General features: G+C 32.6%; 1 protein-coding gene across 4 annotated transcripts in view; it reads right to left on the minus strand.

Annotated features, from left to right (window-relative positions):
- Positions 1–14807, minus strand: part of LOC120587606 (receptor tyrosine-protein kinase erbB-4) — a 767195-nt gene that overhangs the window by 233664 nt on the left and 518724 nt on the right. For all 4 annotated transcript variants that reach the window (XM_039844678.1, XM_039844676.1, XM_039844679.1 and 1 more), the window contains exon 3: positions 3440–3626. In XM_039844678.1, the coding sequence (XP_039700612.1) occupies positions 3440–3626 (187 nt within the window). The remainder of the gene's footprint in view (positions 1–3439; positions 3627–14807) is intronic.

Consider the following 14807-nt stretch of genomic DNA (forward strand, 5'->3'; position numbering starts at 1 on the left):
TTCAAATGTTACATCATTCAGATGTATCTCCCTGGACCAAGCATTTTATTTTATTTTTTTTAGTCTACCAGAATTCAGTAAACTTAACATATTTTTTATATTATTATTAAGGACATATGTAAGCAAAATCTGTAGTAATGTCTGCAGTCCAAGGAATAGCTTTTAGTGAACATAGGGCTAATTAATAAGAATGTGTAGGGTAGAGTTAATATATATGTGTGTAAGTGGCATCAAACCATTAACCCTTATGCATGACAGTACTTATGTCAATCAAACATATCTTTTACACAGAGATACTTTTCAGGAGGCAAATGTACTGTTATAAAGGCAAACTATTCTCAGGTGAACACTGTCAAAAAGATTTAAGGAGAAAACAAATTCTTTCTTATAACATAATTCATGTCCCCACAACTAGAACTTTTTTATCTCATTAAGTGCACTTAAAAATAAAATTTTACTTAAAAAGTAAATTCACCATAAATGACTATTGTCTTTTTAATGGTTCATCATTCTGCAAAGTTTGTATTAGGCAAAATGATGATACAGAAGAAAGTTTTTTTCCAGCATCTTCCTCATCTCTAGGTGCTTTTATACCCACATATTTTCATCCAGGCTCCCAGTTTTGCTCTTAACATTCTCACACTGAGAGTGCATTTCCTGTCATTCAATCAAAACTTATATTTGTTCTCTGTCCCATTCCTTCCCTTCTCTCCAGAAGATGGTAAGTCAATGAGATTATTTGGGTCAAGTAAATCTGAAGAAGTTAACTATATATTGGGCTACTATTTTTGGTAACATATCTGTTATTAATTAGAACAGTGTTTCTCAAACATTAGTAGTCATCAGAATCATTGGATGGATCCTTAAAACACATGTTGATGGTTTCCAACCCCAATTTCTCATCCATTACGTCTTAAGTGAGGCCCAATAATTTGCAGTTCTAACAAGTACTCAAGTGTTGCTGATCATGCTGGTTCTTTAAGAACTAAATTAAAAATTTAATTCACTAGGGCAATAATCAGTGAGATATTTGACTATTCAGCAGGTTTTCTACTTTTCCTCATATTACACAAAGTAAATCTAAAATTAGGGCAAGCTCTATAATCCTATATCAACATACATTATTATTTTTTAAAATCTTATCAGCTTGCTTTGTATAGCACATAAGCAAATAACATAAAACAAATATCTTTCCTAAACACACACACACAAAATCTTATCTGAAGTGAATTGCAATGTTTGCCCATTACCTTAAACAGGTTACCTAGAACACTTAGCTCTTTAAGATATTACTATAGAGCAAATTGTATCCCCAATTCCTCTTTATATGAACAGTTAGGTGTCTCTTGCCCTTCCTCATATATTCATACACAGAAACATAATAATGCTTACTGTGTAACTTCTGATTTTGAAAATTGAGCCTATTACCTAAAGTAAAATTGATGATTCTAAACTGTCTCAGAATAATGTTGGCTTGTAATTGTCAACCAACTAATAAATATATTAAAATATCTGGAAAATTTCCAAATTGTTTAAATTTTCCACCGTTAATTTTACCATACTTTTCTTTAGCTCATATTAAAGAAGGAAATTAATAATAACTCTTAAACAAATACATATTTTTTTCTAAACAATTGACTCATTCTTTTAGCCATTTATTAATTACCCATTTCTATTACTGCACAAGAAAATATTATAAGGCTTTCTGGAAGAATAGGGAATACTTTTTTTAAATAATAGTGTCATATTTTGGTATGACACAAATTAAACAACTTTCACAATCATAATAAATAGCATAAGCTCAGTCAGTAGACAAAGTATGTTTAAATATGGCATAATTTTTATTAAATAACTTAATATTTTAGTAGTACGATGTTAAATGTGGAAATAAAAACTCTTTAAAGACTAATTTTTCATTTTGCAAGATTCTTCAAATAGCACATATTATGAAATAATAATATAATTCAAGTACAAAATTTTTGAAAAGGAATTTATTAATTTCTTCTTTGATATGAGAGAAAAATCATGAAGAAATGTAATGCTTCCTATGCAAGTTTTAATTGGAGCATATTATTTTTAGAGTCTTAATTTCAATCATCCAATTTTTCTTTATCCATGTCATTTCCAAGTTCTTCCTCTTATCATTATTTCCATGGAAGCAGCAATTTAGTCAAAAACACTGCTCTTTAGTAAGATTACTATCTTTGAAAGAAAAAAGTAAAAATGTCGATCAAGGAATCTATAAATTCTGAACAATTTGCATTTACCATTATATCATCAATTCAATAGCAATCATGCTCGAAATAAATAACATAATCAGTATTCTTTACTTCATCCAAAATATCACAGTTTTGGCTCACATGTCTGGCTAACTATGAAGCTATCTCTAACTTAAAATTATAATTTTGCATCCACTGTAAATGAAAGGAACAAATAATTTTAATATCCTGATAATAATCATCTTATTTGTTACTTAATATTTTACAGTGATATCTCTAAAATCCTTCATTTTGCAATATTAAAAAACATTTCTAGTGAGTGGACTCAAAACACACTTAAAAGCACTACATATATTGATGCAAAATATATAGATTATATTAATTTAGGTTAAATTAATAATTTAAATTCCTTTATCCCACTGCGGGATAATTAATTACTAATAAGCACATTTTGATTATAGGCACACATGGCAAAATTCATGATTAAAAAGGTCATAAAAAAACCTCTTCTACTACAGACTATGTGAACTATGAACTACAGAACCGATAAGATATCAATGGGATTGCAAGAACCAGTTTGCAGAACAAACTCCTACAAAGTGCTTTTTTTTGTAGCAAGATGAAAATTTTGGGTTGTTAGCAATGACCTATCTCCAATCTTAGGGTGGAAAAAAAATCACTGATGATATTAAAGCATTCTGAGAAAGAACTACAAATGGTATTCAGTGAGTTAGTAAATAAGAGAAATCAAAACTGAATTAATAAATTAGATGTTTTCTAAAACCGAGGGATTGTGCAAAACACTTGATATAACCGCTTGTGTATTTACTGATTTTTAATAAGAGTGAAAGTTGTTTTATTGCAGAGATTTGATGATATGGTTCACCGTTCACCTGAGACCACCAAACACAGCATTCTTAAACCTGTTTCATATCTCAGTTTTCAGTCACTGAGCATTTCCTAAACAGTACTTCTGTTCAGTTGAGATACAGTATTATGGTAACCCTTAGACTGCACTTAAAATACCTGTAAATAGAGCAAGGGAATCATAGAGAATAAATTCTCATAAAATGAATAAATAGATGTTTAAATGCATTATAGTGTTCCTCCATATATCACATACTACAGTAACCACACACACACACACACACACGCGCACACATGTCCATTATGTTATACCGATAATGAAACTATATTGCTATTTCATATATTTTTCTTACCTGTCAAGTTCTTCAATCCAAGTTCTTGAAGTCCGAAGTTGCCATCTTTTCTGTAGTTTAAAAATATTGCCAAGGCATATCGATCCTCATAAAGTTTTGTCCCACGAATAATGCGCAAATTCTCCAGGGGCAGGTAACGAAACTGATTAAGAGCCACTAAAACATATCCTGTGACTTCTCGAATAGACTGAAAAGACACAAGTAATTGCTTGCGTTAAAATATTAAAGACTACTTGTCATTATATGTATGTAGTCATTTAGAGTAAAATTATTTACTTAATTAAAATTTTCAGTTTTAATAATACATCCCTTCCACATCATATTGCAAATAATTGCCTTGATAATACAAGATCACAAAAAGAATTTCATTTGAAGTATGAGTTGTATTTATTTTTAAAGTCATGCATATATGTCTATAGTAAAATAATGAATTTTGTTTTATGACGCATTCTTCATACCTGAAATTTCAGTATAATTAAAGGCATAAAGATCTCATTTGTTGAGATACTAAAATAAGTAAGAACACATAAACACCAATCAAACTTTATATAAAAACACAAATTGTTAAGTTCATTACAGATAAAACAAAGCTGTATTAGTTTGCAAACTGTGGGGTTTCACAGTTTCCATAGATTTCAAACTGCTAAATTGGTGTTTAATGCTATAGTTATCAAAGAACAGTTGATTATAAGTTTCTGAGGGAACACATATATAAGCAATATGCAATAAAGACTAATTATAATTACCTCTAATTTGATTATGTCGGTAATTTTTATTTTTACTATTATTTAAATGTAGTTGTCTATGAGTTAATTACTTGAAAGTTTGTGAGACATTTTAAAACAAAAAACTCACAAAAAGTCTTTAGGTTTCATCTTAAGTTACAGTTTTTTATTAAAACGAACAAAATCATGACACTTAATAACATGTATTACATTAAAAAATAAATATAATGCAAAAGTACTAAAATATTTTACATAATTTTAACATCAATTTCATGTTATTTTAGACCTCTTAATTTCAGATGTCCCAGTGCATCATTTTTGGTATTCTCTTCTCTATCCACTCTTATTCCCTTGCTTATCTTGTCCAATTTCAAGACTGATGATCTCCAAACTTTTACCTCCAAACTCTTCCCTGAATTCCAGACTCATGTCCAACTCCCTACTCTGTATCTTCCCTTGAATGCCTATTAGACTTCTCAGACACACCTATCCTAAATTGACCAGCTATCTTCCTTCCACCATCTTTCAGGTAGCCCTTCTCATCATAGTTGAGGTTGATTCATCCTTCCTGTTAGGCCAAAGTCCTGAGGCTATTTTTGACTATCCTCTCGCATATCAAAAGAAAACCATCCTATTTGCCCTATATCTAAAATGATCAGGAATTCAACTACTTCTGTCAGCCACTGCTATCATCTCAGCCACCATCATCCCTCATAAAGATTACTGCAATAAATCTCCCTGTTTCTACTCTCCATCCCTTATAATGTAGTCTCAGTTAAGGCTACTCCTCTTCTTTAAAATGTAGATCAAATCATGACACTTAACATTCTTAAAACCCTGAAATATCTCCCAAGTCACCCAGAGTAACAAAGTTTTTCCAATAATGCGTTCAAACCTCTAACTGTTCTGTCCAGTGCAATAAGCACTAGCTATAGGTAGCTATCAAGCACTTGAACTGTAGCTAGTATAAATTAAGAGATGTATTATAAGTATAAAATACACTCTGGATTTTAAAGACTACATGTTGAAATAATAACATTTTAGATAAATTGAGTTGTACAAAATTGATTAATAAAGTTAATTTTACTGTTTCTTTTTATCTTTTTATTATGGCTACAAAAATTTAAATTACATTTTTATGGCTATCATTATGTTTCTAATGGATAATGCTGCACTATGTGATCTAGTCAGTTTTTTAATTTTTGTTTATTTGTTTGCTTTTTCTCTTTCCTTTTTTAACTCTCCACCTTGCTCATTCTATTTCAGTTTTGCTCGTCTCTTTGTTGTTCTTCTAACATGCCAAGTGTGGTCTTATCTCAAGGTGCTCACTATACTCCTAAAGGTTTGTGTTTCTCTCCCTCTTGTTATCTTCTTGGCCAATATCCTCACTCTCTTCAAGGTTTTGCACACATCTCAACTTCTCAGTTGAGGCCAACCCTGACTGATCTATTTAATAGTGTAACCCTCCCACCTTTCTCTTCTCTAATTCTTATTGTTTCTTCACTATTTCTTACCTTCTAGTATAATATATAGTTTATGTATATATTGCATTTAGTATTTACAGTCTATCTCCCCCTTTTCCAGCATATAAGCTCTATAAGGGCAAGTACTTTGATTTGTTCATTCATGTGTCCTCTTGACTGGAACAGTACAGGTACACAGTAAGAAGCCAATAAATATTTTTTGAGAACATGGCTCCTCCTTGAACACACTTTCACCACTAAGCAAAGTCTGCAGGGCTAGTAATTGCCCATCTGGAGCCTGCACTTTTCTTTTCTTGACCATGCTCCAAAACCCTGTGATTCCAGAATTCCATTTTCAAATAGCCTCTAGTCTTCATTCAGGGCCTGTGATACCAGCATCTTTCCGCCAGACAAAAGACTGCAACCAATGTCTATGCACCTAGGAAGGATGAGAGGTCCAGGTGCTTGCTTGAAGGGAGAGTATATGGATCTTGGATGTGTGGGCTAAAGTGTCCATTCATTTGTGTTCAAGGTCTCTCACAAGGTAGGACAGAGGAGGGGCTAAATGCTGGAGTTCCCCTCTCTCCATGTCACAATAATCCTGAGAAGTCCAAAAATTCTAATATTTTACCTGGTCTTCCAGGTTGTTTAATAAAGGCATATCTGTCAATGTTGGAGGATAAAACATATTTAATAATATCTGTTTTATTATAATAAATGATAAGATATAAGATATGTAGACCTCCATTTATACTCATGCTCCAGGTTCCACAATTCTTAAGGATGAACAAGCTGCCCCTAAACTCCTAGAGAAGTAGAATCCTGATGGGGCAAAGGTGGAGATGAAGAGTCAGGGACATATGAAATTATTCATGTCTGGTTTCAGATTGGAAATTTTGAGTCACTAAGAGCATTTCTGAGACACTGAGCATTTGAAATTGAAGAGATGAGTGATAGGGGAATAGAAAAGAGTGGTTTAAAAGTTAGTAGTGGCATGCATTGTTTGTACACAACAGTTAGTTTGAAACTGTACCTGCCTGTAACAGTCGAGCCTTAAAGCCCTACAAGCTCCCCTTGGAACAATGGTTGAACTGTTACCCTTTGAGTTCTCAAAAGAGACATCATAAACACTTTCTAATGACATTTGGTTTAAAGAGTAAAATTCTTTCATTCATTATAGAAATAATTTATCCTTTAACATATACAATAATTATCAAGTGCTCTAGATTAGCTCTAGATAGCATTAAGATATGTTGGGGATGGAGGATGTATTAGCAATCCTTTCTCTAAAATATGTCACATATCCATCATTCTTTCTAATGGGCTCACCATTATTAGTTCCAATTCCGCTTAAAACATGATTATTATCAAAAGCTATACAAATTCAATGGCCTATACTAAGATAAAGGAATACAGCAATGAATTTATTGGAGAAAATACAGGTAAAGCACACTCAGGTAAAAGAAGTGGCTTATAAGCAAAAAATCAATGCCAGTATCAATTCTGCAGTATTTGTTAGAGGGATGGACTCTTTCTAGCTATGATTTGATAAAGATGTTAAGCCAGTTGATATGGCTTCTGGACCACACATTGGCAGAGGCTAATAATAAGGGCTCTAGTATAAGAAGTATTATAGGTATGGGCTAAGAACAATGCTGAACACATAGAGAAAGATCAAATAAACATAGAAGAGGAAACTCCAAGTGCCTTTAGTTACAAAATAAAGTAAACCATAACTAAGAACATCTTTGCATTCACATGTTATTTAATGTATTTACATTTAAATTAATTGCATTGTAAAATTTATGTACTTCTCATTCTAGAGCAGGGGTCTGCAACACCCCATGGCCAGGAAGGTAATAGGGTGGCCTGTTTCTAATGGCTGTACAGCAGAAGGTGAGTGGTGGTCTAGCTTCATCTGCATTTGCAGGCACTCACCAGCACTAGCATCAGGGCCTCAGCTCCACCTCAGATCATCAGGCATTAGATTCTCATAGGAGCACTGGTCCCTGAAGCCAAAAAGGTTGGGGACCACTGTTCTAGAATATCATTAAATTATTCTTAGAAACACTTTTGTTGTCTTCATAAAAGGTCAGGTTAAAGCAACAGCTACTCCCTCTCTGAGATTCAGGTCCTAGAGGGATTATCTGTTATAACTGAGATTCTGGTGTCTAAAATAAGCCTCCTTTTTTATCCATTCTTCTTGTTATTCTCTGGTCTTGCAAATAGCGTATCTGACTTAAACAAAAAAAAATGTTTTTGTTGTGTGAACTCAGGACATCATTATATATTAATGCTGAGGATGCATATGTTCAACTTACTTTGAACAAAGCTACCCATAAGTGGGTGATATATAATTCACCTGTAGTGAATTATTTGATGATGATAACGATAAAGATCCTATTCACCTTTTCCTATATTCCCTTTCTCCTACCCAGACAAAGGATATAAATGATAGGGGGGCAGGGAATAAGATGATAGCAAATCTCTCAAACCAAGATTTGTTGCTCTAACCTTTCTTGTCTAGAGGTGCTCATGAAACCAAAGAATTTTTAAAGAATTATAAGAGATAAATATAAAATTCTTATATTTATAAACAGCAAACTACCTCGACTTCAATCTCCTAAATTTTCTGGGTTTTAGTATTCACAGTCACATTCTTTCAGGTACTCTTAAAACCTGTGAACAAATGTCTTGAAATATATCAATAGGAAACTTCACTACAGATAACATGAGCTACAATGTGTAGACTGCAAATAAAATCACAAGAAACAGTTTAATAATGGCAGGATTACTTACAGCTTAATGCTGAGAGTCACTAGCATGGTTATAAGTTAATATTGGCAGATCACTAAGCAATTCTGGTAAAAGTCAAGAGATATCTAAAAGTGTTAATTAACTTTTACAATCATGTCAGTTATCCATTGTTCCTCTCTTTTCAGGCATCAGAAAGAATCTTAGTAGCACAGCAGTTTTCACTATCTCAGATCTTGTTATGAAAATAAAAAAAAAAAAATTTAAACACACAGCCTTATCTAAGGAAAGCATTATTGTAAGAAATGCAGGCTCAACTGCCAGGTATATCTGGACACAAAACCTAGCCTTCCTACTTACTAGCTTTGTGATCTTAGTCAAATTGTTTATTCTCATTAAGCCTGTTTCTTCAGCTTTTTAAAAAAAAAGCTGTATTTTTAAAATAGCAGTATTTCTATTATAAAGGTTTTGTGAGATTAAAAGATATAACAAAAGGGCCTAACAAACAATAAATGTTCAACAGATACTAGCTATTACAAATATTATATTTGGTAATAGCCAAGATGAACTGTGTGTGGAGAATCTGATTTGAAATCCAAAATAATTATAACATATTACATAAGAACTGTTGTTTTTAATTTTTTTATTATGTGACTTTGGAATGTTTATATCTTGCCTCTTCAAGTTGCAATTTATTCCTAAATTAAGGAATTCGTTTCTTAAATGTTTTCTGTGTACGTTATAGCTCTTAGTACAGATTCTGGCACTGAACAGATGTTCAATAATGGCTGTTGAATGCAGAGGAATTGAAAACTAAAAAGCTCTGCTTAAGGCCTTTTGAGATATTGTTTTTCATGGAAAATGATTTCATAAACTTTCTGCTAATAAAATAATTGAACAACACATCATGACTTGCACTCAAGGACCACAGTGGTAAGTAGAAATCATCAGAATGCCCCAGAAAGGAGAGAACCATGACTCTGGTTCAGTAAGTTTTAGTCCAGGAAACTGCCAATTTTGTTAGCCAAAGAGTGAGTACCCACCTAAAGGTGCCTCTCTCCTTTAGTAAGCTTCTGCTGACTAAAACTGATTCATTTGCATTGTCAATGTACAGCTTCTGTAGTTGCTTTGGTCAAGGAGTGAACACAGGTGAACATCATTAAAGCTTTAAAATTCTTAGAAAATTTTCTAACAAGGGACAATTTGTTCTGCTCATGGTATTTGATGAAGAAAATCAAAAGAAATGAAAAAATAAAAGAAATCTGACTTCTCATACCATATTAATAATAAACATAGAAAAAAAGACATGGTTTGTATTAAAGAACAAACATTTATAACCTTTTTTCCCATTTAATATTTTAAGGACAAAATGTAAAATCTGCAGTTATAAACTTCCCAGGATTTTCAATGGATGCCATTCAAAATTTAAAAGATTGCATTGCTACACTGGATTTTCCATTTACCTCCAGATCATTCCAGAAAAAAAAAAAACAGTCTATTATTTTTAAATTTCTATTTCATTTCACAATTCATAATAACTGTTAATTTCCTTGTATTTGACACAATCTCATTATTCTTTTATTCTAGTTGACTTTCCATAATTTGGTCCTTAGTGAGAGTAGTAGATAGTTCCTTAAATAGTCCTTTGTCTACCTTAAGATTTATGTGATTGCAGTAACTCGTGATTCCTGAAAATTTAATTCTATGTTTAGGAAGAATTTTACGCACATTAAAAACACTTATACATTCATTCTTGACTAAATATGTAAACCTCCATTTTCTAGATTTTCTCCTACTCAAATTATGCATCGAATCCATGTTCATTGGTTATTTTACTTTAATACAAATATCACTTGAAAATATGCCTCTGTAGTGTTAAAACCTTCTTTGGTAAGTCAAACTAGTTCTGAATTCTTAGCTTCTACTTCAGTGTCTTAGTCTGATGTACTCATAGTCAATTAGATATCATCCACAAATAACACTAATATATTCCATCAGTCAAGACATCCAGAAATATAATAGTGATTATTTATGATCTGCAGACCTGAAATTAAATAAATCTGTAGTATCATAGAATAGAGTAAGGGGTGAAGAACTATGGGGGTACATGGGGAAGGAAAGCTCCTTATGTTGGTAATGACTGTAGATTTTATGTGCTCTCTGACAGTGACTAATGTTATAGCAAATTGTAACCTTTCTACCACTAAGATTTTCCATTAAGTTTCCCTAGGCAATTAATTTCTGTCTCTGCCCCTTACAGCAAGTCTAAGAATTTCTAAAGCAGAGAACATTCTTAGCAATAACATAATATTAAGATATTTACCAGAAAAAAATAGTAAGCATATAGCAAACATTACCTATTCTTGCTGCATGTAGAGAAAGAAAGTGACTGACTATATACCTCATTCACATGTGAAACCTCCAAATGTGATGGTGAATTTGGCTTTGGAATGTTGCTTTCAGTTTTCCCACTTTCCCTAGAACTCCAATGATTATACCACCCTAGCAAGCAGGGACTCAAAGTCTGTTCTAATTAGATTTGGAAAAATAGAGTAATGTGAAATGTCATGTACCTGACTGTGGGAGGGTTGAATCCACACTCATTTCACACAGCATGAAATTACACTGTATGGGCAGAGAATCAGATCCAATTCTTCCCTGCAAAACTGCTAACTCTCAGCCACTTCCAGCCAGTCTCTCAGATGCTAGTGCTATTACAATCCCACGTTCTAAGGCCATTCATTCATCACCAGCCACTTAGCCAGCTCTTAACTCCTGACTTCCTAGAGGTGATCACCTTAGTTCCACTGAAAAGAGGACTACTTAACTCCCCTCTCTTAAAGTAATTATCTGTTTATTTGTCCTCTATATCTTTCTTAGCTGGCCAGAAAGTTCTTACTAGTCCTCCTTCAGGTCTACATTCCCAAATGGTCCTTCATCTCTTAATCTTATCTCAGTTACATCCCTGTATCATATATTTGTTACACTAGAAGTACATTGCACAAATTAAGTTGGGAGTTTTGTAGATCTATTTACATAATCACATACAAATCTCAATTTCATGTGTCTATACTTCAAAAATAATCTATACTGTAAAAAATTTCATCATCTTTAATTTAAAAATATATAAAATTTTTCCATGTGTTTATGCAAGTAGGGTTACATTTTAAATCTGAATTCCAAATCGATGATTTAACACTCTTCTATAACTATTTAAAATATAGTATTGAACTTATTTTTTTTCCCAAGAGATATACTCATTAAGCTCCAGTAATTTGGAGAACTAAATTTTAACTGAAATTATACATACTACATAGTAAGAATATTTGGAGACCTTTGAATTATACATTGATTTACTATAGATAGAATTTAAATAAAAAAGAAATGATTAGCTGTCAGAGCTTTCATACCACCGAGGCTACACATGAATTAAAGCATTGTAATTTTTATTTACATTGCACTTATGATGAGTGTTTTTCTCCACAGAGAATCAAGCTGGTGAGGGAAATGAAGCCCAATGATTAAATTTGGGTGCTATAGTCTGAAAGGTCTTAGACTCTTGTCTCCTTTACTTGTTGACCTGTATAATTTATTTAAACTTAATTTCTCTTTTGAAAAATAAGATAAATTCCTGCTAAATGTGAAGATCTTCAAAAAGTGATCAATTTCATCATCATATTATTGGTAGTGCAATTATGCAAATATTTGCAAATAGTTTACATAGTTTAAGAATGGCAAATAACATGCAAGCAAGTATACATTTGATATTGAAATTGATTAATTAAATAATTGGAGCTACATAGTGTATAAGGGTGTGGACTCATCAGTCTGCCTGTTATAGGCTGAATTATGACCCTTCAGAATTTATATGTTGAAATCCTAACTCCCAGTACCCTAGAATGTGACTATATCTGTATTAGGTCTTTAAAAAAGTAATTAAATTAAAATGAGGTCAATTAGGGTGGCCCTAATCCAAAATGACTGATGTCCTTAAAAAATGAAGAAATTAGGACAGACACGCGCAATACATGCCAAGACACACACACACACACACACACACACACGACACACACGCTTAATACACACGGAAGGTAATGGAAGAGACATAGAAAAAGATAGTTATCTACAAGCCCATGAGAAAGGTTTCGGAAGAAATCAACTCTGCCGACACCTTGATCACAAACTCCCAGCCTCCAGAATTGTTAAAAAATTAATTTCTGTTCAAGCCACTCAGTCTGTGGTTCTTTGTTATGGCAGTCCTAACTAACTGGTCCAAACTTAACATGCTGCCTAAGTTCACATTCTAGCATTTAGCAGCATTATATTGGGTAAAATGATTGATTCTTCTGTGACTCAGTTTCTTCATGTATAAAATGGGAATATTAGGTTCCCAAATTCCCAAGGTTATTTTGAGAAGTAAATCTCTATAAATTGCTTAAGAAAAGGCCTGACTTACAACAGGCTGTCAGTATTAGTTTTTACTGTTCTTCCCCCCCGCCCGAATCTAGAATCTTTATTCTTGTTTGATATGCTGCCTCTGTTGCCCAGCATATATAAAAAACCATGTTTTTCTCTTTCTAAAGCAATAACTGTGTATCACCAAAGTTTAGATGAGAAAACTGCTTGATATCATTTCAATCTACAATTGAGAGTGACAGTTTCATGTCTGAGGTCTTTTATAAATGTGATCTTTCCACTCTCGAAATTTGAAGGAGGGAAATGGGCCTTCATGAAATGATGTACGACAACAGCTGCCTCTTTTGAAAAGCATATGAGAAAGGGCCTTTGAGGATTCAGAAGTTAGAGGTGACTGCCTTTGCAACTAGTCTGTTGTTATTTTTAAATGAAAAGGGTGAGCAACTTCAGAAATAGTAGAGCCAAAGTATCAGGATTGGATTTGACAAGACTGCCAAGATACATGTTAATGTCTGTGAAAATATTTATCTGTAAAAAAACCCACAGAAAAACAGAAAACGAAAGGCTTAATTAATTTCTAAAGGATAAATACTTGCTTGAGTGATCTCTTCCAGTGACAATAAGGTCTTACATGACTTATAATTTCTTAATATTCAAGGCAAATGAAAACAGCAGATATTCTATAGATATCTGTGGGTACGGTTAGCACTACAGACATAACATAAATTGAGATCAGGGGTTTGAAGACCAGATAATAAAATGTTTTTCATATTTAAGTACCTTTCTACAAGACACAAATTTCTAAGTGTCTATTTACCATCCTGATAATTATATTAACTTATAATTATTTAATGTTTTCTGAATATAAAGCATTTTTATGTGTCATAACATTTTCTGAACACATCAACTCTTTGATTTATCTCTACTTTATAGATAAAGTAACTAAAATTAAATAATTTGCCCAAAATCACAAAGACAAAAAAATGAAGGAGGAAATATATATTTTTAAAAATCTGTTTTATTCCAGAGTTCAAAATCTCATTTTAGATATTTATTTCAAAAACTGTTCCCTGAAAATTGTTCCCTGTTGAAAGGAATATCCATTTATATATGGTCCCAAATTGTGACAAGAATAACAAACTCTTTCTAAGTTTTCTTTATGAGGGAACATTAGCTAAGTCAGAACATCTGTCAAAACTGACTGTAACATGATTCTGATATTTCTAAATTCTAAATATATTGTACAAAAAAAGTTTAAAATATTCTTATAGGTGCCAAGAATCTAGAAATCTTTTCAAATGGATATGTAGAATCAAATGAGATTCTGTACATGACTGTACTATGTAAATATGACAAAATGATCCTAATGTAAAAGAATTGAGTACCAATTCCAGGACCACCAAGAATGGAGGTGGAAACAGCAAATTATTTTAATTTAGAGAGCTACTTCTTAACTGTATGACCTATGTCACAGTACTTGGCTGAACCTATGCTTTCTTAATCCAATTTTTGAAAAAGAAAATGAAAGACTGTTATGTTTTTTTTTTTAATTTAGAAACTAGAAAATTAATATCTATAAGCAATGGGCACATACTAGGTATTTAATAAATATTCACTTGAGTTCCATTCCTCAAAAATTCCTTAAGTCTCTGTGTTTTCCACTTCATCAGTCCACCTATCAAGCCATTCATCCATCCTTTTATTCATGTACTCACCCACTCATTTATTCACCCATCCAACTACTCACCCACCTACTCATCCATCCATCCATCCAATCTTCTTTCCATCCATTAAATTACTTATTCCACAAATGTTTATTGTTCACCTAATATGTAAGAAGTACTGTCCTCGGTGCTGGAGATACAGTGGTAGACAAAACAGACACGGTCCCCACTGTCACTTCCAATCTTAGTCTAAAGGCAAGATTGTATTAAGAGAAAAAGTTCAGGCAAGAAAAATATACAGTGACTTACTTGAAAGCTAATTCTTATATCTTTGTTTCCTTAAGCA

The sequence above is a fragment of the Pteropus medius genome, unplaced genomic scaffold, assembly GCF_902729225.1.
Source record: "Pteropus medius unplaced genomic scaffold, Ma_sr-lr_union100, whole genome shotgun sequence".
Taxonomy (NCBI): domain Eukaryota; kingdom Metazoa; phylum Chordata; class Mammalia; order Chiroptera; family Pteropodidae; genus Pteropus; species Pteropus medius.